General features: G+C 38.8%; 2 protein-coding genes across 12 annotated transcripts in view; one reads left to right on the top strand and one right to left on the bottom strand.

The window, feature by feature from the left end:
* The window catches only part of SHTN1 (shootin 1), a 120,023-nt gene extending 101,615 nt beyond the window's left edge, over nucleotides 1–18,408 (top strand). For 5 of the 9 annotated variants that reach the window (XR_013525136.1, XM_009010338.5, XM_054243344.2 and 2 more), the window contains 2 exons: nucleotides 465–657; nucleotides 16,641–18,408. Coding sequence is in view for 6 of the 9 variants with exons in the window: in XM_009010338.5 (XP_009008586.2) it covers nucleotides 465–657; nucleotides 16,641–16,863 (416 nt within the window). In the remaining 3 variants the exon portion in view is untranslated. Of the gene's footprint in view, nucleotides 1–464; nucleotides 658–13,236; nucleotides 14,145–16,640 lie in introns of all 9 variants that reach the window. The other 4 variants (XR_013525134.1, XR_013525135.1, XM_003734524.6 and 1 more) reach the window with 2 other exon arrangements.
* ENO4 (enolase 4) overlaps nucleotides 6,055–25,147 on the bottom strand; it is a 47,017-nt gene continuing 27,924 nt past the window's right edge. For 2 of the 3 annotated variants that reach the window (XM_035269224.3, XM_009010341.5), the window contains 3 exons: nucleotides 23,800–23,867; nucleotides 23,172–23,289; nucleotides 20,798–21,627 (listed from right to left, as the gene is read on the bottom strand). In XM_035269224.3, coding sequence (XP_035125115.1) covers nucleotides 21,473–21,627; nucleotides 23,172–23,289; nucleotides 23,800–23,867 — 341 coding nt within the window. In that variant the 3' untranslated portion in view covers nucleotides 20,798–21,472. Of the gene's footprint in view, nucleotides 6,267–20,797; nucleotides 21,628–23,171; nucleotides 23,290–23,799; nucleotides 23,868–25,147 lie in introns of those variants that run through there. The other variant, XM_078346606.1, reaches the window with a different exon arrangement.

Raw genomic sequence — 25,147 nt, 5'->3', positions numbered from 1 at the left:
ATGCTCAAGAAGCCTTCATGAGCCTTTTAGAGAGTGTTGAGCCTTTCACATTGTTCCAGTTTCTATTTAAAATGCAGAGCTGATTTTTGGGAAGAATTAACTCTTGAGAGACAAAATGGTTTAAGTAGGGCTGTCAGAAAGCCATACTCTGTGAGAGAAAAAGAGTTTTCACAATTCCAGTATTACTAAGGACCCTGGTCAGTGAGGGAATTGTGGCCTGGGATTTTGTGGTTTCTTAAAGATCTGTACACAATTTCTCAGCGTGATTCTGGTAGATTGAAACGTCGTAGTACCACCAAAGTAGAGCAGATTTGCATCAAGAACGTTCTCTACCATGCTTTTGAAATTTTAAAAAACTTGGCCTTTTCACTTCTTGAGGGATTTTCAGCTAATCTGTTTTTCAATACCATATTAATAAGCATCATACAGAATTATTAAACTTGAGGTATGTGTTTGGTTTTAAGGTCCAACCGGGATATTAGCCACCTCAGAGTCCAAATCCATGCCAGTGTTGGGTTCTGTATCCAGTGTAACAAAAACAGCCTTGAACAAGAAAACTCTGGAGGCAGAATTCAACAGCCCGTCCCCCCCAACACCTGAGCCAGGTGAAGGGCCCCGTAAATTGGAAGGATGCACAAGTTCCAAGGTTACGTTTCAGTAAGTAACGATGCTCTTTACTAAGTGGTGTATAGAAGAATCTGTAATGACTAACTTGTGTGTTTCTTTGATTTGTGTCTCTTTAGAGAGAGTTTGATTTGGCTCACCAATAAATTCTCTTCTTTCATTTGATGGGCCAGCTTTTCATTCTAGGGTTCTAACTTAAGAGATCTCATTCAGATCCAAAGCAGGTACCATGTACAAAGCTGAGCTGAGTTTTGGGAAGAATTAACTCTTGAGAGGTGAAATGGTTCAAGTCCAGCTGTCCGAAAGCCATACTCTGTGAGAGGAAAAGAGTTTTCACAATTCCAGTATTACTAAGGACCCTGGTCAGTGAGGGAATTGTGGCCTGGGATTTTGTGGTTTTTTTAAAGATCAGTACACAATTTCTCAGCGTGGTCCCGGTAGATTGAAACATCATAGTATACCACCAAAGCAGAGCAGATTTCCAACAAGAACAAGTTTTACTTCCCCTAAACTGGTTTGGTAATCAGGTTCTTCTACACACAAAAAAATTGATCTGGATGATACTGACTCTGCATCAGGAGACACTTAATCAGTCTTTCGAGATTACATACATAGATCATCCCTCTTGATGATTCATGAGCAGCTCAAGAAGATACTAGATCTTTTAGAGGCTACTTAGAAGGGCACGTTTTTACAATCTTCTTTTCTAGTCCCCAGTTAAAGATGTGTCTAATATTGCTCTATCCTGAAAATGAAAACATACGAAGTAAAGAGTTATCTTTATAGACTTGCTTCAGAGTGGCACTTTGATTGTCAAAGAGTTAATCCTGCTATTGAATGTGTTTCAGACAGATCTAGTGGAGGATCAATTTGTTTTATAACAATGGCAGCTCTTTTTGAAATTAGTCTACAGTTTTGCTTTAGTTCTCTTGCCAGGATGTCAGCTAGTTTGTCACTTAAAGAAAAGGAAGAGGTGAGACAAATCAGATCAGCCGAATATTGTAATCACGGTTAATTAAACCTCTGATTTCCCATCCTGTCAAGAGAGAAAGCCCCCCCGCCCTTTTTTTTGTAACTCTAGCTGTCTTAGCTCAAAAGGTGAAACCTGGACAAATGAAGTTGAAATTCAATTTGGATCTATTTTTGCCAACTGGTATTTTCTTCCTCTCTTGCATTCTCTCATTGCTACTATTAACTTTTTTTTTCTTTTTGGGAATGAATGGCCTTCTTTGCTGATTTGCAGTTTTATCTAATTTCATTGTATTTAAAACCACATTTTCTCCTGTAGCCATGTGATTCCTTTCTTTTGATTAGAGTCATTTGAACAGTTCTAACAGAAAGATGATCTATATTCATTCTCCATCTTTCCTATTAAATTTGTTTAACACCTAATTTGACATCAACAATCTGGCTACATTTGAACCAATATCCAGACACAAAAGCAATTTGGCTGAGACAAGTTAGTTTCTGATAAATGCTTCAGTGTGTGTGTATAGATTTTTTTCCTTTACCATTTTACACAGATAATCTGAATCAGAAAATACTGCAACTCCTTCCTCCTTTTGTCTGCCTTTTATTCTCCAAAAGTAAGTGGAAATTACATTTCCAAGAAAGGAAATGAAATAATTGCAGGCCCAAGGTCTGCAAAATGTGTGTTGAATTGACAGTGAAAAGGATCCGTGTGTTGACAGACACAGTTGTTAGATGCCATAAAGGCGGATGTGAAGCTCAATTTATTTCTCATCTTGTTGTTCAATGACTGCTTAAGAGACACATTTCAATTTAATTTATCTACTTAAAGCTCTAATACAAATACTGTGCATTGCTGGATTAACTTTTAAACTTTGTAACCTAATGCTCCATTCAGTTCTTGACATACTTTAGCTAAATAAAATAACTGTTGCAGTGTATTTTCATATTGACAGCCATTTATCAAATAAGAGCACCTTTCTGGAAAACTCTGTTTTTTAAATACAATTAGACTATCCAGACTGAGAATTTTGTGTATGTGTAGGGTAATTATTTACCCAGATAGGCACACTTCATTCATCTGTTAAAACCTTTTAATGACGAAAAGAAGTTTAACTTAATGAGGTTACATGTAAACTTTAAAAATTTCTATTATTTGTCAGAATCCTCTGAAACTGGCCTAGCTGTCAGGAATGAGAAGGGTTATTTTCAGTGGTGTTTCTGGCTGACTTAGACTAATACGTACTCTCTTATACTAACCACATTGTCTTACCTCGTAGACTTGGCCTGTCAAAGCACTTTGAAGTCAGGTCAGCAATTAATAAGTAAAATATTTCCTTTGCTTTTAAAAACTGTCTTTGCATTCTAGTAGTTGCACTTCTACTTTGATCTGTGGCAACACCACCATTAGCGTTTCCGGTCAGTGGTGCTATTGGCTCTTGACATGAATCAAGGTCAAGGGAGGATGCCAATGACAGTTGGCTCTAATACAGACATTACTACTACAATATATGTATGCATGCACTCTCTCTCATTCTCTCTCTCTCTCTCTCTCTCTCTCTCTCTCTCTCACACACACACACACACACACACACACACACACACACACACACAGAGTCAGCCTCAGCCACTCTAACTTCCCTTCCTCTCTCCACTTTGGCCTCTTTGTCCCAGTACCACTTCACCCTAGGCCCTTTGCTTTTGCTGACCCCTCTGCCTAGTATGGTCTTCTCTGAGACTCCCTCACCTCCATGGCTCTGTTGCTCAAATGTTATCTTCTCAATGAAGCCTACCCTTGCCACCCTATTCCAAATTGTGCCCTACCTTCCCTTAAGCTCTGATTCCCCATTAACCTATGTCATTTCTCCCTATAGCAGTTATCACCTTCTAACTTATATTGTTTTATTTTTTCTCTCCTCTATTGGAATATAAGCTCCAAGAGGGTAAGACGTTTTTCCTGTTTTGTCTACTGGTGTGTCTTACACACATGGGACAATTCCTGCCATACGGTAGGCTTTCAGTAAATTATTTTTTAATAAATGAATGAGTATATTTTTAGTATCAATAAAACAGCAGAGTATCAACTACAATACTCAGTCAGCATTCTCCCATTATTCGACAGTCCCATGCACACAAGTTTGATATTGGAGATGTTTGTTTATTTGTGTTTTTGGTTTTAAAACATTTTTTTAAATGCCTGGGAACCATTTCTATTCAGCTCAGTCTTGCATATCTTTTTTGCCATTGTACCTACTCCAAATTAAGTTATCAGAGACAACAGAATACTCAGTTGTAAAAGAAAGATTCAGCTGTGCTCACTTGATTGGCCCAAATGGATTGGAAAATTTGCTAAACTATCAAGAAAGGTTTTAAATGTAAAAGTAAAGACAAGGCTGGGTGAGGTGGATCACGCCTGTAATCCCAACACTTTGGAAGGCCGAGGCAGGCAGATCACCTGTGGTCGGGAGTTCAAGACCAGTCTGACCAACATGAGAAACCCTGTCTCTACTAAAAACACAAAATTAGCCAGGCATGGTGGCACATGCCTGTAATTTCAGCTACTTGGGTGGCTGAGGCAGGAGAATCATTTGAACCTGGTAGGTGGAGGTTGTGGTAGCCCAGATTGCACCATTGCATTCCAGCCTAGGCAACAAAAGTGAAACTCTGTCTCAAAAAAAAAAGCAAGTAGAGACAAGGATGTTTTCTGCATAAGATCTTCACTTAACCAGAAAGTTAAATAACATCACAGTATACCTAGATTTTTTTTTTCTTTTAATAAATTTCTAAAATAAGTGTATGAATATATTCCACATAATTGAGTAACTCCTCTCTGATAAATTATACAGTCAAGGATATGCTGATTTATTTCCTAGGGACCTATAAGAAAGCAAGAAACACTTTTAATGCTTAATTATAAGGATTAATTAAAATTAACTTTCTTGTCACCAACATATGCAAAGCACGGATTTTTTTTTTCTTTTTTTAAGAAAAAAGAAAAAGAAAAAGATAATCAGGGCTTGGGAAAGCCTAATTTATTCTGTTTCTATTTTAATAATAGTTTTAAAATGTGCTCTGTTAATTATGTCTAATAAGTATATACTATCTGGTCCTAATATCTTAAACCTCACAGCAAATATGAATGTTATGAATTCTGATTGGTTATAATTCGGATCAGAATTACACTCATCATGTCCCTTTATGCTGTAAGAGGTAAAGGGCTGGCCAGGTGTGTTAAGTGTAAACCTCATTTTTGCTTTTATGTTTTTTCTCCTGATCAAGATTAAATCTGATAATGTTAAAATATAGTAAAAGTCACTGATTCCAGCCAATCAATGGGTGAGAATCAAAGAGAGAAAATTCTAAATTACAGAATTTTTAAAAGAAACTCTTTTATTTTCACACGGCTATAATACCTGGCAATAGGGTAATTAAGTATTGCCCAGGGTCAGAAAAACAAGAATGATTTGTATTTTAATTAATAAAAGCCTGTAGACAGGAGTGGGAGTAACAAGAAAACAATGTGATTCATTTTCTAAACCAGTGCCTGGATGCGGGGGACAGCAAGCAGCATCCAGTTATTTCCAGGACTTGAACTCTTAATATCAGACAGAGTAAGATTCAGATCCTGGTTCTGCCGTTTAGATATTTGTGCCCCTGGGAAAGTTATGACTGAATCCTGGTGTGTAAATTGATGATACTAATGCCTGCCCTGTAGGGTTGTCATGTAAATTAGATCATATGGGAAAAGTATTTCAATTAAATCCTTTCCTATTTTATCTTAAAATTATGATGCTGGGATTATCATCATCAAGGACCAAACAAAGCTGAGATACTGGACCCTCTGAGTTTTTGACTGGGCCAGATGACTTGGACAAGTCGTTTAACTTCTCTGGGTTTTGTTTTCTTTTTGTTAACGTTTTTTCTCATCTAAAATCAAGGCAAGTAGATTATGTATTTTACAGAGTCCCTTTCAGCTTTTGAATCCCAGTAATTCCTAACAAATGTTACTTGGTAAAGGTCTTCACAGTTAGGATAAGGAGTAAGAGGTGCATATTTTCTAGCACATGTCTCTCAGTGTAGACTTACAGGAAAACACACAGAAACCCAGAAATGTAAAATAATTAACATTTAAAATACATCATCAGAACTTACAAGTCCAAATCAAAATGACAGTTACCTTTCAGAGTAGTACTCTTAGGGGTCAACATACTCATTTCAGCCCTTCACTATTGCTCCAAATGCTTTTAGACCTTTTTAGGTTAGAAGTACCTGATCACAGGCCAGGCATGGTAGCTTATGCCTGTAATCCTGGCACTTTGGGAGGCTGAGGCAGGCAGATCACTTGAGGTCAGGAATTTGAGACCAGTTGGGCCAAGATGGCAAAACCCCCTCTCTACTTAAAATACAACAATTAGCTGGGTGTGGTGGCATATGCCTGTAATCCCAGCCACTTAGGAGACCGAGGCAGGAGAATCACTTGAACCCAGGAGGCAGAGGTTGCAGTGAGCCAAGATTGTGCTACTGCACTCCAGCCTGGGCAACAGAGCAAGACTCCTCTTAAAAAAAAAAAAAACCTGATCACAGACAAAATAAATTACGTGGTCTTTCCCACCTCGTTATTTTGGAGTGAAGAAATTGGGTGAGAAGATTCTTTCGGAGCCACTCTGCTGATCCTATAAGAGAATAGTGTCAGTGTTCATTTTGATCAAAAGATGATGTGACCCATTTTAATCACCACTATATTCGACATATGTTTCCAAATGACTTTAGCTTTTGAAAGTGGACTCCATTTTCAGACATAACTATCAGTTGGACACCATTGCAGATGTATATATTTTTTAATATAACATAGACACTTGATGTGCCTGCCAACCACATTTACAGAAGAGTGTTGGGTAGTACAGACAAGCTGAAGCTGGTTGGGGCCCAGCTTTTCTTCTTTCACCCCAGTTAGGTAGACTAGTCCCACATTTACACATTCTAGGATGTTGCTTAACGAGTAACTAGGAATTAATGTTTCTGAAACATAAGTCAAACAATAAATAAGAAAACCCAGTATACATCAGTGTGCGTGAAATTGCCTTCCACTTTAATCCTATGTGAGATACCTGAAACATGTTAACTCTATTATCAACAGAATGCATACATCTGATGTTCTTGGTTGATATAGGTATAATAAATGAAAAAACATTTTTTGGGGAAAAGCCAAGAAACTTGCATTCTGTATGTGTGTTTTTTTGGTTAATACTTCTATTACTCTTTATCAGTATATATTCATAATAAAATCAAATCCATCTAAGAGGAAATGTGCTGAAATTATAGTAGGCAGGATGTATATATTAGTTATAGATGGAGGCTATTAGTAATGCAACCAGTTTCCAGTTTGGGGATTGAGGGTTTTGGAATTTGCTTCTGTGCTGTTGTTACTATATTTCACTAACATTTATTAAGCCAGGTTCTTTTGTGTATTATTTTAATTCTCCCAAACCTATAGATTGGACATTATCCCCATTCTACAGATGAGAAAACTGAGGTTCAGTGAGGTCAACAACTTGCCCAAAATTATACTTCTAAATGACATTTAGGTCAGATTGCATTTGAATCTTTTAAACTTTATCTCCAAAGACAATGCTTTTTGAACTATGGTGTACTGTGTTTAGTGTCTTAAGAGCTTAAGGAAAGGGAAAGAAAAGAACGACCGTAAGATTCCTTCTATAGAAGGTGACGATTCTGCAGTTAAGTTGTTTCATTGACCCGAAGATACTCATATCCTGTTCCTTACACCCTACATACTCATAGGTGGTTTCATGTCTTCCTTTTCTCATTCTCTAAGGCCAACCTAAGCAAATTTACAGATCTCTTGTCAAGGGAGGAAAGTGTTACCCAATAAAACAGAGTTGTGAGAAGGAGAGCCTATCTGAATTAACAAAAAGTCTTAATGAATAATTGGAAAGAAATTATTTTAATCTTTTTCATGCCAAATGTCCAATAAAGGGCCATGCTTCAAAATAATTTTAGAAATTAGCCTGTCAGAATACCAGCCTTAAGCTGCTTCAGTCTTCAGCATAAGTTCCATTTGCACAGTTTTTATTTTATTAAACATTTTAGCCATGCTGAGAAATAGTTTTTTCCCAGAAGCAAATACCTTGAAAATTTCTGATCATAATCATTGGATACGAAAGATGCTTTTACTAGATGATAATATGATAATATAAAGGTGAATCACTATATGTGAACCTAGTTTAAAAACATACATTCTAAAGCCCTAAATATATTTTATCATTGTATCCATTTTATTATTCTATACCTTTTTGAGAGAGCTTTGTGTTTGGTCAATTACTGGTTAGCTCCTTTGAGTTTATTTTAATTATACATTGGTCATCATGTTTTAGGACATTTTTATTATAAAGAGAGGCTGGACACGTGAGCCTTCAGTATGGAGAAAGAGGTGAGCAGATCTTAAAATGTGTCTGCATCACAGTCAGGCAGAGGCTTAAGAATATCTTGCGTTCTTGCCATCTTGCTTTTCTCTTCTGATACCATCTCATCTGAAAGTGGCCCTGCTCGTCTGAATTGAGCTTTTTTATCCATATTCACACTTCTTCTATTAATTACTTTCAGCAAAGTGACTATCCTTCTAACAGTTGCAATTAGACAAGATAGTCAACCTCAAAGATGATTTTTCATTTTATCTAGTTCTATAAAACCTTACTTCAAAAGGGAGAACCCCTTAGAAAGGGAACTCCCGTTCCATTTTAACTGTGTGGTTTGTAGTGCTTTCGTAGGTTTGTCACCTTGGTCCTTCTCAAAGATCCTTTTAAGCCACAATTAATTGCCAGAGACTCTTCAGTTAACACTTTCTAATTTATCATGCTTCCATTCAGCCCAGATCCCCCCAAAACTGTAAGCTTCATCAAGCTCTTTTAAATTTCCTTTTTAACTATTAGACAGGCAGTTAGCTTGCTCTTTCGTTTGGGGGAGTCAAAGGAGGCTACGTGCTGCCCTAGAAGAATTTACAAAACAAAAACCCATGTAGCAATTATAAGAATTTCAATAGAAAAATGTTCCTTTCCAGTGAAGCCATTTTTATTTTAATTTGCATTTAATTTCTCTATCTCTGTCTGTGTGACTTTTGGCCCCACACAGATTTATTTGTGTAAGAGTTCATCTTGTTTGGGCCATTAACTGAATACCAAAGGGTAGTTGATGAAACATAAATTTTAGATGTCTCTTGGTTGGTGTGACCAAACATTTCCATGAAAGAAAAAAAATCGAATTGCCTTTCTGATTTTGAATTAAAAGTAAGATTGATTTTTAGCATTGTTTGACCTCTAACCAGTCTCTTCATTTAGTATTTCTAATGTACAACTAATATAGAAAATTGAAATAGAAAAGTACTGCTTTTTAATTTACTGGAGTTGGAGAATTTGAGCTATTTCATTTTATTTTGTTTACTTATTTTCTCGAATCCTATGAAAGATTATGAGCTTTTGAAATACATTAGCAAATAAAATTTGAGATTCTTAACTTACTTTTAGGGAAACTTGGCATAAAATTATTCTCTCAAACAAATGATCTCAGCTGGAAATTGATTTAGCTGGCCATGTAACCATTCGTTAGGAGAGGTTTGGAGTCACATTTTGTTCAAATGGAGATGAGGGTAGTTCTCTTAGTCCTTGGGGTAGAAAGGAGTAGATTTTCTTCCTGATACTCCCACCCCCAGGTTTCCTCATCACCTCCACTTTCTTTCTTTTGCATGCGCGTGCGCATGCACACGTGTGTGTGTGTGTGCGTGCGCGCACGCTCGCATGCCTGTCAAGAAGGGTAAGGAGGGCACCTTCCCTGTACTTAGTAAACATTTGTTTTTGAGAAGAGACTACCAGCTAACAGAATGATCTGCATGTACGTTACTGCTTAATCTGATGCTCTTATACAATTAAAGGATTTGCTCTGCTCTCAACTGTAATCTTAGTACTGCTGAATTGTGTGCTGACACTGCAGGAAACAGCTCTGTTCAGCAAAGCGCTGCTACAAAGGTTCTCCATGTGCGCCTGTACATGGACAATTAACTTTTAACAACAAAATTAGCAGAACAACTGGATGTTCTGGAAGTTGAGATCCCTTCACTTCATTTTTTTTCCGTCCCCTGCTGCCAAGGAATATCCTGTGGACTGCCCGAAGATCCGCTTGTCAGGATTGTCTTACAAGTGTTCTGAGTCGCTGTGCAGACAGCACCTTCCTCCAGATTAATTGTTGAGGATGTATTACACCTAGTGTAAAAACGACTGTTAAACTGCTGTTGAGTAAATCTGAAAATTACTGTTAAAATGCTGCTGAGTAATTCTCACTTCACTCAAAGAATTAATTGCCTTCCAACATTTGCTTCCTGTTGCAAGCACCTATGATTTTTAAGAGACTTTGTGTAAAATATAACATTTCTGCATAGAGAACCAAATTGCTTTCGGTACACTGTAGTTTTTTTTTTTTTTTTGAGACGGAGTTTCGCTCTTGTTACCCAGGCTGGAGTGCAATGGCGCAATCTCGGCTCACAGCAACCTCCGCCCCCTGGGTTCAGGCAATTCTCCTGCCTCAGACTCCTGAGTAGCTGGGATTACAGGCACGTGCCACCATGCCCAGCTAATTTTTTGTAACTTTTTTAGTAGAGACGGGGTTTCACCATGTTGACCAGGATGGTCTCGATCTGTTGACCTCGTGATCCACCCGCCTCGGCCTCCCAAAGTGCTGGGATTACAGGCTTGAGCCACCGCGCCCGGACCACTGTAGTTTTTTTTAACCATTTTTCAGTAGTCTCTACAGTGTTTATGTTTCCTTATATTTGTGTATTGTGGAGTAGAGGGGAGTTTTTTAATTATAATAGAAGAAGCTAAAACTCAGATGCAATGTCAGATCTCAATAAACTGACCTAACTTCTGAAACCCAATAAACACATTTCATTTGTAATATTCTTTATTATATAACTCTATGAAAAGTAATTTTTTATGACTTCTGATCTTAAGAGAGTTTAAAAAATATATAATACAGTAAATTGAAAAAAAAACTACTGCATTTAAAAAATACTTGCCTGAAAACTTAGAATGAAAATGCAAGTATTTTGTACATGGCAGCTGTTTTTAAGGAGCCAATGTTGAATTTTATGGAAGACTTTATGTCTCTTAAAATATTTCTTGTAAATAACATGGCTTTTAATAGTTAGAATCTGAGTGGATTTTCCATGATGATTTAATGTTGGGTAGAACTATAAAAAGCTAAAAAACAAAGCCTAAGAAAACAATCACACACATTTCAGAATCTTTAGCTGAGCTGAAATCATAGTTCACGCATTGTCAGTGTTGCTTTTGCTGTGAGAATAGTCTGGTTTCCTGAACCTCCTTGTGCCAGTGTATTTTAGATTCTGTAAATGTCTGCAGTCTAGCCTACACTAGAGGAGTGAGATAATCGGAACAAGGCTTCCTAGCTTCGCATTGTGATAAGCTGTGTACTGGGATGCCTGTGCTGCAGTTACTCAGCTAAAGAAAATGTTGCTGAGCATAGACACAGATCTTTGCCCAGCCGTTGTCACCTAAGGTAAATGGGAATTCTTGTTAATCTTGAGAGCAAATCAGCATTAGAGACTGATGTCAGATTTTCAAACGGTAGTATTCTGTTGTTTAATAATGTTATTTTAATAATTAAATCCACTTTTTCCTCAAATAGAAGTGTACTCAAATTGACAAACTAATACATTTTTTGAGCTAAAATGAAGTTTTGAAAAAGTACCCAAAGCGAAAAAGAATTGAGCTTTGTTTTACCTTTATTATATTTAAAAATACTGCTAGAATTGGTAGTAATATAGAGTTTCACCTTAGGTTTGAAACTTTATTTTGTGACATTTTGGACAAGTGCATTAAAATCTCCTGAAAAATAGGGTTTCCAAAAGAAACAATAAAAACTACCTCTGCTGTAATGCCACTACTGTTCTCTGCGGTAACTGTATAAAGGACTTGAAAAAAAAAGTAAGAATCCTTATTTTTACACCAGAGAAAATATAAAAGCAACTTCCTCTTTGGAGTTTTTCCAGGAAACGACTTTATAAAGACAAATTTAAATCTTTCCGTTTTCTCTCCTTGAAGGTGGTAAATATGATTGCGGTTTTATCCATTTTTATTGTAAATGAAACAGAGTTCAGACCGTCCGGCTGTGCGTCATTTGTTGGATGGCTGCCACAGACTAATGCAGACATCCCACTGGGAGACCAGAGAAGAACTATACTTTGATTCACCAGATTGTGTTAAATAGTCCAGCTGTTGTGATTTGAAAGATAGTTACCTCAGAAGTGAAATAGAAATGAACTTGGCATTTATGCCTCAAACCATTTTTATACTGTTTGGCAATCAGCTTTTCAGAGGTAGCATTTTATAAAATAACTCTCACCGCTTAAAAGTTCATTCACTGTAATGTTCAAAATGTCCCACCTTTATATTATCAGTAAAATTAAGCTTGAGTGATATGCAGAATTTGCATGAAATAAGCATTTCCCCCTTCATTGCATGAGCTTTGATTGTATTCAATTGAGCTCGGAACCACGTGGATTAGGGCTCTTTTGGGCATTAGTTAATTTGAATTGCAGCCGAAATGTTAGCTAGAATGTTGTTGAATATAATTGGAACGTGGAAAGTTGATTTTGAAAGGAATTTCATTGAATGCAAACAATGATGTGCTTTTTAAAAATTAGAATGCTGCACTTTCATCTCTTGTAATACAGTCTGAGAAATCACTGAGTCCCTGTATAAAGTTCGGCTTTGGCATGGCCATTGCAATTGTTCTGATTCTTCTTAGTAGTACGGTTTGGAGTCAGTCTTTCCTTTTACTAATAAGTTGCCTCACCTGCTGAGGCCCCACGCTTTGCTGTCTTGCAGTATGGGCACAGTAGTTGCTTTCTAAAAGGTCACCCAAGTTGTACTTGGGCATCAGGCTGCATAGAATGGCATAGATTGATATATTTCTTCTAGCTTTTATTTTGCTTTTTGGTTTTCTTTTTGTCTTGGAATAGCATTTGAGCACGTAGCATAATATGATCTGTGAAAAATATCTATTTGAATGGCTCATAAATGACTACCAGGATGTTGTGGTTAGAAAAAAAATATTGGACAGGAGATAAAGATTCCACTAGTTTAGTTCTGTATCTGCTGTTAACAAGTCATATGCTGATTTAACCTCACTCTTCCTTGGACGCTTCATCTGACAAATGAAGAGGTTAGAGTAGCTCACGATGGTGATCCATGTCAGCCCAGGCATCCCATGATTTTAGTTTTACTTTATAAGTGATACTGGTAAAATTTAAGTTGTATTTGCAGATTTTGCAGCATACAAGAGACAGGCTGCCATTACTTTTTATAAGTTCAGACTTTTAATTCCTTACTGTGGTCTTTGTCCTTAGATGTTGCATTCAAGTAGGAAAATTGAACAGAATGACAGTATATTACAATTCTTATTGAAGTGTTGCATTTGCGCTTCTGGGATTTCTACCTTGAGGAGAAGCTTCATATTTAACCCTGTAGAACCTGCCACCATGGCTACTAGAGTGAGAACTTGGGTTCTTGACACCATCACTGATGCAGCTCTGTGGCCCTTCCCATACCATAGGAATGAAGATAGAATGAGGCCCAGGAGAAAGAAAGGCCTCTTATTCCAGAAGGAGCCTTGGGCAGCTGCTCATGGGAGCCAGGAGTAGACCCAGTGATGTCAAACCAGGAGGAGCTACAAACCACAGTGGAAAAATAAAAAATAAGCAAGGGATAGCTTGAAGGGATAGAGTTTATATTTACAGATCTGGAGGATGAAGATGGAAACACGGATTCAGAAAGAATTAAATCAGTAAACATGCCAAAACTAGCCTGTTGTATAATGTTGCTAGGAGAAGATACTTTGAGAAACAGCATGCTGTCATGGAAAAGGCAGGAACAGGGAGACAGGAGCTTCTGACTTTTGTTCTGATTCTGCCCCTGATGAGCTATGTGGTTTCAGGCCAGTTCCTTCCACTCTTCGTGCCCCATTGTCCTCATCTGTAAAAGGACAGGTCAGACTTGATGATTGCCCTACTCTTTTTCCACCTTCCATTGGGATTCTAAGGCAGTGGTCATTATCCTTGAGAAACAAATCACTTTCCCTTCATGCATAGATTCAGAAAATGCCCACTGCCCCTAGTTCAGTGATGATAAAGAGGTTCTCAACTTTTAGCCTATCTGTGACTTAATAATAGATTAATCTGCAGTCAAGAAGCTTGCTTCAGGACAGGGGAATCATTCTTTGGACTGAGACAATTCCAGGACAATTTCAGCCTGACAATACAAGGTTTATGAGTTTTCAGTTCAATCAACATCCATTTATTGCTGCTGTGGAGCCCAGAGAGCACTTCCTGGAAATTTTTAGCCCTGAGCTGATGAAGAAAGCTTTTCCTAGGACCTGTGCACCACCACTTCACCTGTAGACACATATCTACAGACACACATGGGCATGGAATCATCCATGGTAGTTCTACAGAAGTGATAAAGGTTAGTATGGGTTGGTGGAAGTTGCTCACCTAGAATGAGAGAAATATTTCCTTTGCATGCTTAGAGCAGACTGGCTGGCTTATATAAGGTGGGCCCAGACCCAAGATGGTGAAGCCATACTGGTGACTTGACCTGGAACCTTAGCTGGGCTGCAGCTTCATTTCCTAGAATCTCCTCACCCATTTGTTTCCAGTTTGGGGTTGGCCACAGAGAAATCAGCATGAGATTTAGAAGGTGGAAGTGAAGTAGTTGTCTAAAAAAATGTTTTTAACCCTCAGAAGGTCCGTGTAGGGCAGACTCTGTTATAGCTTGTGCATGACATTGCTGATGTGCTGACTTACCTAACCGGCATGTGGCAGTGACTGATCCACAGTTTCTCCAGCTCCCCACGTCTCTTTCTTCAGCTTCTCCAAACTCTGGGCCAGGTGCATGTGCAGCTCCTTGGGGAAGGCTCCTGCTTATCCTGCAGATTGTCTTGCATCATCAAGAGTGGTGCTTGTGAGAGATAGGTAGAGCTCTGGTTTGTCCTTAGTGTCTGCCGCTTTACAACGGTCTTCCCTCCCAACTGTCAGAACAGCTGACTGCAGGCCCGGCGTCAGAGGAGGAGGCAGCGGATTTCCATAGATAGCATGACTTCTGCCTTCCGTTGCCTAATGTCTAATTTCTCTGATTAGTCCTTAATTTCACTTGCAGTTGTTCTACTTCTCTGATCACAGGCTTTTAAATATTATGTGGGTCAGAGAAAGTCAAAACAGGTACCACTAGAGAAACTACACCCAATTCTGATCCCCAAAGCACAGCAGCAGATGTCTGGAGAAGCAGTTCCTTAGCCAAGGTAGTTGGACAATGTCACGTGCCATAACCAGGCAGAACTAAAGGAATCTGTCCTCACCATAGCACAGCCTGTCATCAGGCTCCTGGTTATATTTGTTTTTACCACCTCCAAGGAAAACAGAGTGTTTATCACTTAGGATGATGACCAAGCCACATATAGGTAATATAACCCGATAGCCAGAGGGAGTGGTTTTTAAACATTTGGACAGATCTTGTAGTACTGGACAGAAAGTGAAAAAACAGTGGTCTTTGGGTTTGAGGCTTTTGTGCCCATGACTGGGTCATGCAGGTTACTTTCTCTCAGTAGTTGATCATTGTTCTGTTGTTTTTGTTGCAATGGAGACATCCAGACCTATTAACCTTGATCTCTCCTGCTTCATTCTGAACCTTTCTGTTTATTAGTATTTGCCCATTTGTTTACTCCACAAATGCATCTGTGCTAGGTACTGGGGACAGCATTGTGAATAAAGCTTAAGAGTCCCTGCCTCATGGATGTTTACATGCTATTGGAAGAGACAGATAGCAAACAATTGTGGTAAGACCAACAAGAGAGAGGTATTCGGTGGTAAGAGTGTCTCCTGCCAGCTCTGACCTGCTCAAGGGGTCAGAGAATAGTAGAAACCAACTCCTGGTGACGGGCTGGTAGAGCAGTGGGCAGGCCCTGGCTGGCAGCTCCCTGATTGGCACCTGGCAGAACACCAAGAGGTGGGGTGGTGGTGTGCTGGGCCATGGTTAACAGCCAGTTCTCTGGGACAAAAAGGCCTCATCCTAGCATTTTCTAAAAAGACCAGAAAAGTCCAAAAGCCCCAGCCCTGCCCACTGCAGCTTCCTCGACCTTCAGGCAGCAGCTCAGCAGCCTGAAACTTCAGGTGTTTCAGAGATCGGTTTCTATAAGGAAATCCTCACTCATTCAGCCTGAGGAGCCATAGCTTCTAGCATCGGAAGTGATGAGAGGAGGACTCTGTGGAAAACTGCCTCTGAAATTCCATAAGAAATTTCTCAAGAAACCTGATCCTCCTTTTAGAAAAATGAATAGTAACTTAGCATTTTAGCTTCCACTCTGACTCTCTCTCTGCCCTTGATCCTACTGCCACCCCCTCCCAAGGTCTGGCCAGGTCTCCTCTAGTTGGTAATGGCAGCAGCAGGCATGCCTCTCACCTGTCCATCAGTGATCAGGGGTAATTACTTCCCCTCGTCCATGCAGGCTCCTCAGGGATGCCCTGCAACCAGCCATACCCAGGAACACGTAGGAGGGAAGGGAGTTAACTGACTCCTTCCAGCTAAGTGAGGGTGGGCGGGAGTCTGGGCAGCAGGCCATGAGGAGAAGTTCACAGTTTGTCCATGAGCTTTACGCTTCCTGAGAAGAGCATGCAATTAAGCAGGTAGGTGCGTTTGGCTTTCTTATACTTTGGTAGTTAGTTAATCGCTCTTTCTCTGCCTTCTTCCTTCTGGCCTTGTGCTCCTAATATCAGCTGTGTAATCCGATAGCTTCATGTTTTCTTTTAAATGGCTGGCATCTCAAAGATGACTGTATGCATGTTGATTAGACTTAGAACATTTTGGGTTTTATGTTGTTCTGAATACAGAATATCAGAGACAACTATTTTCTCTCTCTGCTTTTTATTTTTATTTTTTATTTTTGTCTAACTCTTCATCTCATAGGCCTCCCAGTAGCATTGGATGCAGGAAAAAATACTTTGATGGTGAAAAACAAGCCGAACCAGTTGTAGTTTTAGATCCTGTTTCTACACATGAACCCCAAACCAAAGACCAGGTTGCTGAAAAAGATCCAACTCAACACAAGAAGGATGAAGGCGAAATTAAACCAGAAAACAAAGAAGACAGCATTGAAAACGTGAGAGAGACAGACAGCTCCAACTGCTAATCCATAAACCAGAAGCCTGACATGTTTGGAAGTCCTTTTCAATAAGCACACGACTAGTGTGGGTGTATTGGCAAGGGCCATAGACATTCTGCTCTGGTCACTGTATTCAGAACACAGGTTCTTTTCTGGTGTCACTTTTGTAAGTAGCAACTATAAACATAAGTAAGCTGTTTAGCAAAATACACGTTCCTAGTAGGTTTTGGTTTTTTGATCTTTATAAAGATGAGATTTTCTTTTCCTAGTTGCTGTATTAAGTATGACTTCCTTTAGAAGATTACAAAAAAATTCAGATGTTGATACCTTTTTAGGAAATGTGCATACCACTCATCAAATGGAATGATGAAAGTTTGAGGTGCTTGTGGATAATTTGATAAACAAAACTGATCAACCTAATACGATTTTAAAAGCCCCCCCCAAGAAGCTTCTGTTTTGGGTCTGATCCTCTTGATGGAGAAACTGCAGCAGCATGGAAATCGTTGGGTACTGTGGCATACAAGTTATTTTCTATGGTAGACTGAGATAAACTTAAAACTCAGGAGCTGGCATCAAACTCATAGTCCCATAGTCAGTGTTAATTACACACATTGTTAACTATTGGATGAAAAATACATGATATTGATTGTGTCCAAAGCCTCCCAAGGACCTCCGAGGGGATGCTCTGGTAGCCTGAATACAGAATTGAGGTGGAAGTCTAAACCTTGAATTTAACAGTAATACGCTGGTAAACCAAGTGCTCTGTGCTATGAGTTAATTATGTTTTCCCATATACTAATGTGGCACAAGTACCGTATTTTATCACAGTTCTTATGTACAGTGAAGATAAGTGACAAGCACACATTTTTCTTGCTTCACTGCTGTTCTATATTACACAGGTTTGTTGTTTTTTTAAAAAAAGAAATTAAGCAGTAGTTAGTCTCTAAGAATACAATGTTTCAGGCTACCACAATGAATAAATAGAAATGTAATCAAGGATTTAAAAAAAAACTTATGCAGCTTTTCAAAGTTGATTGTTTCAAAATTGGTGTTTATTTAAAATAAGTGGTAATGTACTTAAATGCACTTTTTATGACAATGATTCAGTAATGGTAATTTTACTATTAAAGAAAGTGAAAGGTTTAGTTTTGTTAGCATGGCTCAGCATGTAGCTTTCAGGTGTTTTTCACCTAAGGGCAAAAGAAAATGATAGTAATAATTGCAGTAGTTGTATTGTATTGTATTTTTGCACGTGTGGTAAGCATAGGCTTGAAGAGGTGGGTAGGCAGGTACATGTACTTCCTAAATTTGGAGATAATTATCTTTCTGTAATTTCATTATGCTTGACTATTTCCATGTTCTCCCAATGATGAGTTTACAGTTACTTATCACTTTACTCATGGAGACTTAAAATGTAATGTTTTTCAACTGTATCTTTCCTTGACTGGACAATACTGCTATATGATATGCTAACTACAGACTGCATTAATTCACTAAGCGAATTCTGTTATGCTGTAATATGAACTCTCCTCACCACAACTTATTAAAAAGGCACCAACAGTTTCCCATTAAGGGTCAATTGTAGTTATTATCAACATTTTTGGCTTAGCTCCCGAAGCTTGACGTTCTTTAATAGAAAACTGTATACAAGTTGACAACTTTAGTAACTTTTAATAGTCCCTTAGATGGTTTGCGTTTTCTTTCATGTTTCTTTGTGCTGTCTTCCTTCTTGCATCTGTGATCCGTCTGCCAGTATGCAACTCACACACATTTAAGAATATAAATATGTGTACACTGTCTTTCCATATTTCATCACACCATCAACACAATAATATGGTTATCCAAACACCTTCCTTTCTGGAGTAAGAAGTTGCCCTTTTGGTGAAATGTGCTAGCTGGACTAGGGAACAGTTCGTATCAGGTATTTTGAGAGTGTTTTTACGTTTTTTAAGCTGCTTTGTTTCTCCTACTGTGATTACAAAGAATTTTAAATTAATTTGACATAAAGTATTTGATGTAAGATTGTCACTCACCTTTTCTGCCTAGAGTTTTTCCCTTTTCACTTGGATTTTGAGGGGTTTTTGCCCCTGGCTGGGGTGACATTGTCAACCAAAGCAAGGTATTCCAGATAGGAAGACATAGGAGAACTATGCTTATATCTGCAAAGTATGTTCATAGCTGTTGCACACACAAAACTTACATGCAACCTGTGTACACGATTTTAAGTTGGAAGAGACTGCATCTTGATGTTTGATTTCTCTAAAAGGTTATTTATGCTTCCTTCTGTTTGGGAAAGATAAATTAAGTCTTGTGGGCTACAGAGGTGTTTTTTTAATTAATGCTAATGCATTTTATAGCTAGAGTGAGGCAAAGAGATAAAGGTACTTTGTGCCATTGCTATTAAAGAAAAAGAAAATGTCTCTTTTTTTCCGGAAGAATAACATTTTAATTAAAGCGCTTGCACCCTTTTGTATCTGAGCTGGTCTTAAACAAAGTCCTCACCCACAGTTGTTCAGCAAATGATCAGTCCCATGGAAGTTCTCACTGGCAGGCATCAACAGGGCTGTTAGCACCCAGCCTAGTTTGCCGTGAGTAAGGAGGATGGACGCTTTGGCTCTGACTACTCACCAGTAATTGCTCTTTCCTTACCTTCTTTGTTAATGGCAAACTGTTGGAAATGGGGTAGTACAGGTAACAATTATTGTTAATTATCTTTCCTGACCAGTTTTTGGTTGTGTATTCAGTAAATGATGGTCTATATCATAGCCTTAAGGTCTGGATTATTTTTCTAAATGCATACTCTACATGTTTAGTTACATTCGTTGTGGAACAACATTTGCTTATATACCAGTAAGTTGTGAAGAATGGATAACCATCTGTCATTACCACTGACCTTAGAAGACTCATCAAGCAGTCCCTGCTTAAGGATTGGAGTGGTCTGAAGTTTCCCTTCTAAGCACTGACATTTCCCTATCCCACCATCTTTTTAAATTTGGGATATGACTAGTTTCTTTCATTTCTTTCACAGATAATATTATATATACAGTTATATAAATATATTTCTATATAACACAGAGAAAGTATGAATAGAAATAGTGCCTAGCACCCGAAGAAATTTAAACTAAAATGCTGACTATCCATTGGTGAGTGTGGTCTCAAGTGAGGATAGGTGAGTAAACTATGCCCTGTGTTGAAGTTAAACTGCTGACCCGGTCTGGTAATAAATCGCCCCTTTGGTTAATTTAATTTAGCTATTTTGTTATTCCTTGTACATTTTTGCTCTGGTTTCAGTAATTTAATTATAATTTATGTCACTGTTTCAGGGCATACTCTCATGACACTGTGTGTGTGTGTATTTTTCAAAGGGTATGTGAACACCCAGTCATGTTTGTTCTGCCTTTAAAATGAATTTTCCTTCTAGTTTCTCCTACCTGTTGTTTATTGTTGAGCATCAGGAGAGGCAATAGCAACCACATGCTGTGACACAGCTCTCCCAACTTAAAGAGACACCAACCAAGTCTCCTGCCCCATGCTCTGAGTCTGCCCTGAGCCAGTTTCAAATCATAGCTTTGAGAATAAGGAGTTGGCTCTGTTATGAGGACATGAAGGTCCCTTGTTAGTACTCTTTAAAAGGAAAGGTCCTCAGTGTGCTTAGTAAAAATTACAGAATTTATCAGAAGTCTAAACTCAGCCAACTCAGTAAATACCAATTTATATAATGTTTAGGAAAAGCAAATGGTAACCCTTTTAACAGAGACCCTAAATCATACAAAGTGGTTGGCTATTATTCTATCCATATGTTTGTGTCTGAAGATGTTTTATTTCTGCTACTCCTCTGCTATAATCCCAACACAAGCTTACCAAAGAGCCAGCTCAGGTAACAAATATGTCATACCATTTTTTAAAATATCACTTGCGAATTGCTTTTTAAATGCTGTGGTATAAATAACTGGGAATTTAATAATCTTGAGAATATTTATTCATTTGCTGATATGCTTATTCATTTATACTCATTCCAAAAAGGATCTAAGAAGACCCACAAATATAAAAATAATATAAGAAAAACTAAAATTTAAAAAGAAGAGGGAATTAGGGAAAAGGGAATTAAGGGTAGGAAAGAGATAAAACTATTTGGCTTTTACAAAAAAGAGTGATGCTCTCACACTTAACTTCTGCATGAGGCTGGCTATAAAAATGTGTCGATGCTTTTCAGCACAGATATATAGAATAAACACAGAAGATGGACATCTGTTCCCGGCACAGAGAGCTTCTAGGGTCATTAGGTTTTTGTTCTCAGAAATTTTCTGATTGGTAAAGGATGAGATGTTTGACTGAGTGTGGAGTTGGCAACAAAAATATTGGCCTCTTTTACTGGAGCATGCCCCTCAAAAATAGACAGGAGAGCTAATAGACAAAATCTATGGAAGTGTGATGGCTATCAAACAAAGTTCACAGATAAAATCTCAGGCAAAAACACCAAATATGTATTTTACCAAGCAGTGGAATTAAAAGAATCAAAACCATAGGAGTTGGTGAAGTTTAAGAGGAAACTCGATGTGGAGACACGGTGCCATACTTCAGACCTTGCAGTCTGCGAATACTGATGGTGCAGCTGAAACCTGGGGTGTGTACAGCCCTATCCAGAGGATGCTCTTGTTTCGGCTGATCCCTCTACACCTTGTGTGAGAAAGGTGGGCTCCAGGGGTTCCAGCAGCTCCCCAGCCTCAAGTGTCTCTGCCGCCTTTTCAGCTTCCTCATTAAAGTAGAAAAAAGTGTGTTCTTCATTGAAACCTGTTTTTTTTTTTTAAAAAAAAGTTAACAATAAAGTTTACTGTCTAATCCAATGGTACTAGTTTTTGTATATTACATGAGTTGAAGGAGATCATCTTCAGTACTAGTCCAAAGGTGCCACATCACCATCCCAAAGGATTCCAGAACCATTTACAAGTGGGCCTATCTTTGGTTATATGTTAATTGTGCCCTACAGATGTTCTGTTTGATTTTACTTGCACTGTCATTCAACATACAGGAACGTTTGCTGATGTATCGTGGACTTTCGGCAGAGGCTTAGTGGAAAGAAGAGGAAAATAATGAACTGGGGGAAAGGCCAGTATTATAGATGGTATGAACCACTGCCAGCTGACTGCTCTGAAGGAAAGGATGACACGCAAGGACTATTCCAGTCGGGTCCTGACATTGATAGTATTGATAGCATTTTAATGGCGGAGATTTTGCCAAGATTTCCTACTCAAAAGTGGGAGTGGAGAGATTTGTTTTTTCCAGTTTTTGGTCCCTTTAATAGTGATTCACCAAGGTCAGTGTCAGAGAAGTTCTCCTTAATCTGTTAATCCATTGTGGAATACTGAGGGGGCTGCACGGTCACCAGAGAGGGGCAGGGCCTCCGGTCACCAGAGCCCTGAAGCAGCTGTTTCCCTCATGGCAAAATGTCTGGCTGGAACTGGGTTCAGTCATGCAAGGAAGCTAAGGTCTCCACAAGTCAGGATGCCATGGAAAATAATCAGGTATGTGGGATGGTATAATTTTCCCTATTTGAAGAAACTAGCCCTTCTACACACTAAACAATACAGACTAACTTTTGACTGCCCTTTCATGACTCAGAAATAGTCTCCCAATTATATCTTTATTTTCTGTGAATCCTAGGATGCATTTCAAGACCACTACGTACGTTAAACATGACAAGTTTACAATCACAGTTTCTATCTGTCTCTTTAAATGTCACCGCATGCTATGTGCCTCCTTTTGGCCATCACAATCAATAATATAAGAAAATAAAAATGCATATTTGGTGTGTTTCTCTCCAGTTACCCAGTATACAAGGTGCTTCTAAACATGCAGATATACAAAGGTTTGATTTCATTAAATGATTAATTGATTTCTCTTGAAACCTTAGCCTTTCCAAGGTATGTTAAAATTAACACACTGCCTACTTGTTTTTAAGTAAAACGATTAGTTTCCAGGAACCCTCAGGAAAGCATCTGTCTTTAACTTTCATGGGCTGTGCAGAGAAACCTTAAGTATAATTTGGACCATAACAAAAGGTAGGCTTGGAAATTCCAATCAATTAATTCTATTGAAGAGCGTCATGCAGCCTATTCATCAAGAAAAAGGGCGAGAGTTTTAAACATTCAGGTAAATAGATAATCCATTAAGACAACAATATACATTGTGGCAAGTGCCATCCTAGTTTTGTCAGCACTTATTTATGGTCTTTGGATTCCCCTGGCCTCCTGCAGAGGGACTTCTATTCCCCCTCTTCCAATCTTTGTTCTCTTATTCATGGCTAAGTGAAAACAAAGCAAGAAAGCAGCGCATACCCAGTGTTCCATTCTGGACAAGTTCTTCCTCTATAGTGAGAAGGCGGTTGTATTTAGTCACCCGTTCACCACGGGAAAGACCCCCCAACTTGATAAACCGGACACCAAGCCCAACAGCCTGAAAGAGGGGAAAAACTAATTTTAGATGGAGGAGCCATGTCTTGCTAAAAGACAAACAATCCTTTAAGGAGAAAGGAAACTCACGGTGTGCTGTTTGGGTTTTTCTCTTATTACTTAGTTTTTAATCTTTACATAAGCATGGGAGCCTACAAGCTGAGACTGTTGAAAAGCAAACATGATGTGACTGACTATCAGGCACTTTACTAGTCACGTAGGCATGCTGATTTTATCTAAGAACATTCTGGCCTTTCTCACTTCATTTTAGGAGGGAAGATTGCAGGTGCACACACCACTCGTTTAAGTGTGCTCATCATTTTCTCTGGACTTCAATTTTTCTTCTTTTTAAAAAGTTCAGAGATTAGCTCTTTGCAAAAGGTAGCTGTCTGGGAAGAAGCAAGTCTATTTCATAAAAGGTTACATGACTTACTCTACCAAGGACTGCATTTCTCTGAAATACCAATTCGTGATAAAAGCAGTGTTTGGCAGTTGACCAGCATTCAGCACTTACCAAATCAACAAGGCTGTCATCAGATGATTCTCCTTCTGTGCTTCCAAAGACAGCGATGTGCTTCTTACCTGGAAGAGGAATTCCTTTGAGTTTTATACGGTGTAGAAAGTTAGCATACAAATGAGTCCCTGGGATCAAAATTTAAAATTTCTCAGATTTAAACTTCCTTGTGAAGAGTCAATTATTTGCCCACCTAAGAATTCTAACATTTGCATTGTTATTGCCCTGCTTTTATTTGTTTACCACACCCCCGCTTCCAGTAGTTTAGATGCTGTAAATACTAAATGAATATCATGTTTCATCAAAATTAAGATACATGATTTGTAAGATGTACTGTTATTACCACTAAAAGGGGGTAGGGGGATGCTCAAATTACATTGACACATTTCTAAGACCATGGCTATAAGACACAAATCCATTTTTTAAATGTTCAATGTAGAAAAATGTGCATCTTTGAGTCAGTGAAACATGGCAAGAGTGACATGTGGAGTTGGTATGCCTATGTGATGGCTTTCTCATTTCACTGTGTAGAATTTTATTCAATGGACCGTCATTCTGAATGTTTACTAGAAGAGTAGTGTTGGGAGTAATCAATCATTTGAGGGTCTCAAACCCCTTTAAAATGTGCCCATCTATGAAGAGTGCCAGCCAGAGCTCTTCCCACGGTGACAGTGTTTGCATTGCCTCCTGTCTCTCATCTGCTACCCACAGGGCAGCCCTGCCTGAGCATCTTCTTCCAACCTCTGGCACCAACCCAGGCCCCTGGCTGCCAGTCTGGCTCTGAGTTCTGCTCCAGGTCTAAGGCCAGCTTTCTGTCTAGTTCCTGAGACCCACTTGTGGTATTTGTTTCATGCCCTGTGCATAAGGGTACAAGATGCCTGTGAACTCAGTTTGTAGTCTAGTGGGAGATCCCAGTCATTAGATAGTTGTACAAGTCATTGTGATCAGTACTACAAAGAGGAAATACAGGATGCTTGGAGGAAGATTCAGAACAGAACCTGTTAAGGATAGGGGAAGGCAAGAGTGGCTGAAGACATTTCATTTTAGCCAAGACCTGAAGGATGCAGAGTAAAGTGTGTCAGGGCAAAGCACTCTGGACCAAAGGAACAGCATGTTTAAAAGACTCAGGTGGACAAGGGAGATCACTGTAGTGTCATGGGAAAGTTACCTAATTTCTCTAAGTCTTGTTTTCTTATCAGTAAAGTGGAAATGGTAGAGTCTACTTCACAGGGATGCTGTAAGGATTATGTCCAGTTCACAAATGCCTGAGCCATTGGCCTTAAGCTGCTCTCCTCTGGCATCCCAGATGCACCAGCACTGGAGCCTTGCTTTTCACCTGTCATCCCCT

This window comes from Callithrix jacchus, chromosome 12, assembly GCF_049354715.1.
Source record: "Callithrix jacchus isolate 240 chromosome 12, calJac240_pri, whole genome shotgun sequence".
NCBI classification, from domain to species: Eukaryota; Metazoa; Chordata; class Mammalia; order Primates; family Cebidae; genus Callithrix; species Callithrix jacchus.
Note: the sequence above shows the minus strand (reverse complement) of the source record. Positions and strands in the feature narration are given on the sequence as shown.